At 41.0% G+C, this 4926-nt stretch overlaps 1 protein-coding gene across 1 annotated transcript; it reads right to left on the bottom strand.

Annotated features, from left to right (window-relative positions):
- Positions 1–331: 331 nt before the first annotated feature.
- Positions 332–4482, bottom strand: nmur3 (neuromedin U receptor 3). The gene is made up of 2 exons (XM_035662269.1): positions 3534–4482; positions 332–762 (listed from the first exon to the last, which is right to left on the bottom strand). Exons 1-2 carry the CDS (start codon positions 4375–4377, stop codon positions 332–334), a joined length of 1275 nt encoding a protein of 424 aa, XP_035518162.1. The 5' UTR covers positions 4378–4482.
- Between the last annotated feature and the right edge of the window lie 444 nt (positions 4483–4926).

Genomic DNA, 4926 nt, shown 5'->3' with positions numbered 1-4926 from the left:
TACAGGCACTGTGTTTGGTCCAATTCAGGCAGTGAATATTTCCATTTACAGTTTACAGTTGTTGCTACACAACCACGGCAGAGCCCTGCCAGCGTTATTCTGCCAGAAAAGATTCTATGAGGACAAATGTCCTCAGGTGACTTTTCTTCAGAAGCCGTTTCTTCCTGTTTCCTGTCTTCATGCTAAGCTAAACTATCCTGACAGTCGCTTCATACTTAACAGAGTGGTATCAATCTTCTCATCTAAATACTGCAAGACAGCATATATTTCCCAAAATGTCAAATTAGTCATTTAAAGTGGCTTCTGCTTGTTAACTTATTTAAACCAAATCTCAGAACACAGAGGTCTTACAGGTCGTCTCTTTACATGCACATGAGAGGATTGCAGTGTCCATGCTCAATGTCATGTTAGGAGACAACAAAGGGATGAAAGCATTGGAGTCCTTACCATTAGCCTGAGCTCTGGAGCTTGAGACGGAGGGATCCAGTAAAATCTTAGGGAATGGTGGCGAGTCTCTGACAGAGCTATTTTCCTCCGCTTGGGAGCACATGAGTTCCCTGAAACACTCCCTGAACCGTGTGGAGAGCAGGCTGTAGATGATAGGGTTGACTGCTGAGCTGAGGTAGAAGAGGACGCCCGACAGGATGTGGACGTACTGATAAATGTTGTGCATCAAATCGGTCCACTGGCTGATGGAACTCCACAGGAGCCGCTCGATGTGGAAGGGCGCCCAGCAGACTCCAAACACTGCAACCACGATTGCTGGAGTAGCAAACCACAGAGAATGAGAATGACTTTAAAACATTTTTTAAAGTAGCTGTTGTTGCAGGTTGTTCTTTGTTGCTGTTTTTTTTTTAATGGATTTGTGATGGAAGGAGTGACATCATGGGGGCTACATGCTAAAAGGACATCAACCTACACTAGACATGTGGGGATTCAGTCCACTGATTTACAACAAAACCCTTATTTTTGGTAGGTTTCCCCGCAGTTATGTACATTTTAAAAAAAGAACTAAACAATCTTCCTAACAATACACACCGTTCAGTACACTCAGGGGTTTTGCTACTACAGGTTTACTTGGACTGGTATGATCAGTAACTAATACATGCTAATGTTAGCTAAAACTTAATATTAACACATTATTGAGTCAGTTGAGTTGTAAAAATTATTCAATTAATCGCTCAATCAATCGCTACAAAATATATCTGCAACTATTTTCATCATCAGTTAGTAATGTCAAACAAAAATTGCAAACAAGATCTGTTTCCAACTTGTCCAATGTGAGGATTTGATGCTTTTTCTTTGTCATATTTGAAAGTAAGCATAATAGTATTATTGGAATTAAAGAATTTCATCTTTATTTTGTGACAAAATTATTAATCAATAAATCAAGAAAATAACAGGCGGATTATTTGATAATTAAATTAATCGTTTGTTGCAGCTCTTGTTTACTGACTTTTACATTCTAAAAGCTGGAATAAAAATGTCTTTTGATATGGCCTGTAAGATCCGGCTGAACACAAAGCCACACAGGTGCACAAAGTCTTAGAGATTTAGGATTGTAAGTCATTTGTAAACATGTCCCTCAGAGCAGCAGAGGTTGCTCTAAATCACTTGGTAATAAAGCACATTACTGTCCTAATAGTCCATAAATAATGCTCTCTGGGTCTCTCTCACGGAGGGAGGTGCAGCCGATGCAGGCTGTTTGGCTGTTGTGGTGGACATATGGCATCAAGCTATCTGACGTAGCTTTGTTGGAAGGTTGGTGTCATAGTGACAAGATATTTATAAATGTGAGAGTTGCAAACATTTGACACCTAGTTTCACTTTTCCCAGCAACAGAGTTTGTGAGACTTGGCTATTTAAACCTTTAACAAATAGTTGTTGCATTTTTCTATTTAAGTAAGAAAAAAAAAAAAAAAGGATCTTATTCCACACTGTTTACCAGAATCACATCTATATTCTGTATCATCTTGTTCCAGCTCTTGAAGCTACGGTATATGATGTTTACACTGAGTGAAATATTCCATTTGATGCAAAAACTGCATAATTACATCAAATGGAAATATTCCAGATTTCATTATATCCACAAAAACTCCACAAAAGTCTGCCTGACATGTATTTTTGGAAACTTTGGGATCTCTTTTAGACCTTATATACAGTTCTGTGGGCCTGAACAAACTTTGGCTGCACAGCATGAGTGTGTACTGACTGACTCCATAACCCCATAACAAACATGACGACACGTCTCCGCTTCCTTATACTGCACAAAAATGAAGCCAAAATTTTCCAGACACATCTGATACATTTTGCGCTGGTGACATTATTTGGAGCAAGAGTTTGCACAGAAGTGATCGGGGTCGGAGCCCCGGTATCGGCTCTGCTGTCAATCATGATGTGAAACCCCCTTTTTATAGCAATTTAAACTTAACTTATAAGAAAAGTAAACACTTGGACATACATCAGCATGATAAGAACTACCTAAAATGACAGAAACGTGTACTTTGATTCTTTTTAGTTTGGCCAAAGTCTCATCAGCTAACATGGGTTTATGACCTAATACTGCAGTCAGCCACCAGGGGGCGATTGAGATGTTTTGGCACCGCTTTTGGGAAGCTGTTATTAAACTTTAAACAACTAACCCACACGCACAGGTAAGTAACATTTAAGGGGAGAAGACTAATATAAGAAGGCTGAGAATGCTACACCCTGGTTAAAACGGGAAGGATCTCAAACCATTCACCCCAAACCATTTTATTTTTGTTTATTATGATTCTCCTCCTATGAGATGACAATCCCAACAGTGGTCCCAAGCCAATTTCAGTTTGAGAGCTCTGTGCTAGAGGAAATGTTAAGGGATCGCCAAAGTTATTCAAATTCATCATGAGAGGAAGCTGAATATCTGCACCAACTTTAACGGCATCTCATCCAGTAGTTGTTCAGACATTTATCCTTAGTTAAAAATTAATGATATTTTAACACTCAAAAACAAAAAATCAGCAGCAGGACTCTGGGTTTTCATCATATTTGATTGTCAGTTTCATCTCCCTGGCAGCTGATTCAGATTTTTATACTGCTAAATTATGATTGGCTGTAGAAAACAAACTGATACATCTTATGTGAAAATACCTGAATTGCATCACTTAAACTGATTCAGAAAATATGTGTTCAGGGCCTTTAAGACGAATCCCACTGGAATTCGAAACCATTATTTTGTTGTGGAAGAATTTTTAAACGATGGATGTTTCAGTCTAAAATGAAATCAATTATCTAAGAACTGTGCTAACACTATCCATTAAATCTCATCAAGACCCAAAGCTTAGAGGATGTGACAAAAAGATGTCCCTCAGAATACAAATGATCCATACAAAGAGCTGACAATCCTCTCTTGCTCTGTGTTTTCCTTGTGTTCTGTCTTTGGGAACATGTCTTGGCATTGATAACACAGATTAGAGGGGATCTGCTTTCAAATAATTGCAGCCTTTCACAGTAATGCATGTTTTTTGAAGAGAGACGAGAGAAAAACAACTCACAGAGCATCTTGTTGACCTGTCTTCTGCGCCCATTCGCGTTGATCTTCCTTCGGGTGTTGGTGCCACAGTTCTTCCCCAGATTCCCGCTCGACTGCCGTCTTTCTCTGCCCAAATGAAGACCCATTACCAGGTACAGCACGCTAATCACCGTCATGGGCACAAAGTAGAAGCACACCGTGGTGATCTGCATGACCATGTTATAGATCCACAGGGGCTTCAGCACAGTGCATATGGCTGACTCCTCCATCTTCTCTGGCAGGTAGAAGATGCCGTGCAGTGAGGTGTTGGGGATGGCACAGATCATCGACACAACCCACACAACGGTGATGACCCTCTTAGCGTGCTGGTTGGTCGACAGATACCGTGTTTTGAGTGGGTGCAGCACAGCTATGTACCTCTCCACGCTCAGAGCTGTGACATTGAGGATTGAGGCGAAGCAGACCGTCTCAAAGAGGAAGGTCTTGAAGTAGCACCCGCCTTCGCCAAAGGGAAACGGGTAGTTCTGCCACAGGTCGTAAATTTCCAGGGGCATCCCGAACAAAAGCACAAGGAGGTCCGACAGAGCCAGGCTCAAAAGGTAGAGGTTGGTGGGGTTTCGCATCTTCTTGTGCCTTGCTATCACTGCACATGTGAGCAGATTCCCAGACAAGCCGGTGAGGAATATGAGAAGGTAAACGCTGATCACCGGGAGGAAGAAGGGAGATCGTTTTGGACCCAGGATTTCAAAGAGGTTAACTTCAATGAATTGGTCATTGGTGTAATTTCCAGTGGCGTTCAGTGGCATGCTGGTATTGTGGAACAGTTTAGATATGTTTGAAGGGGAGCTCTGCAAAGAGAGCTCCATTTCAGCAAGGGAAGCTGGAGAAACAACAGGAGATGTCAACACATCCTGTGCTGATTTCTGTGTTTGATCAACACTGGCGGGCTGAAATAAAAAGGAAAATAAAAGATAAACAATACAAAAAGTGCTTTAGATAGAGGATTTCATCGTCAGCTTTGTGGTGATTCTTACTGGGGTCAAACCACAGTTCAACATTTCTGCTTGTGTCATAAATTACACTTTTCAACTGAAACTCACATATCACCAGAACTGTGGGGGGATTTTCCTACTTTACATTAGACTGAAATTGTATTGCCACTGTGAAGTTGTCTACAAATCTAAAGGAGGTCGCAGGTCATGGCCTGTGACTCATCTTTGTTAATTTGGCTTCCTCTCTGACTGTCTGGCTGACTAGACTTTGCAGAGCAGCTGATAAGTTTGAACACTGAGCACCCAACATATCGTAGTTCTACTTTGTTATGGAAGACCAAGATTAAGAACAATCTAACAGACAGACTGACTCTGTTATGTGTTGTTTTGAACCACTACCCAATTGGATCTTCACACACACAT

This window comes from Morone saxatilis, unplaced genomic scaffold (genome assembly GCF_004916995.1).
Source record: "Morone saxatilis isolate NCDOM2014 unplaced genomic scaffold, NCSU_SB_2.0 Contig18, whole genome shotgun sequence".
Taxonomy (NCBI): Eukaryota; Metazoa; Chordata; class Actinopteri; family Moronidae; genus Morone; species Morone saxatilis.
The sequence above is the reverse complement of the archived record's forward strand: the minus strand, read 5'-3'. Positions and strand labels throughout refer to the sequence as shown.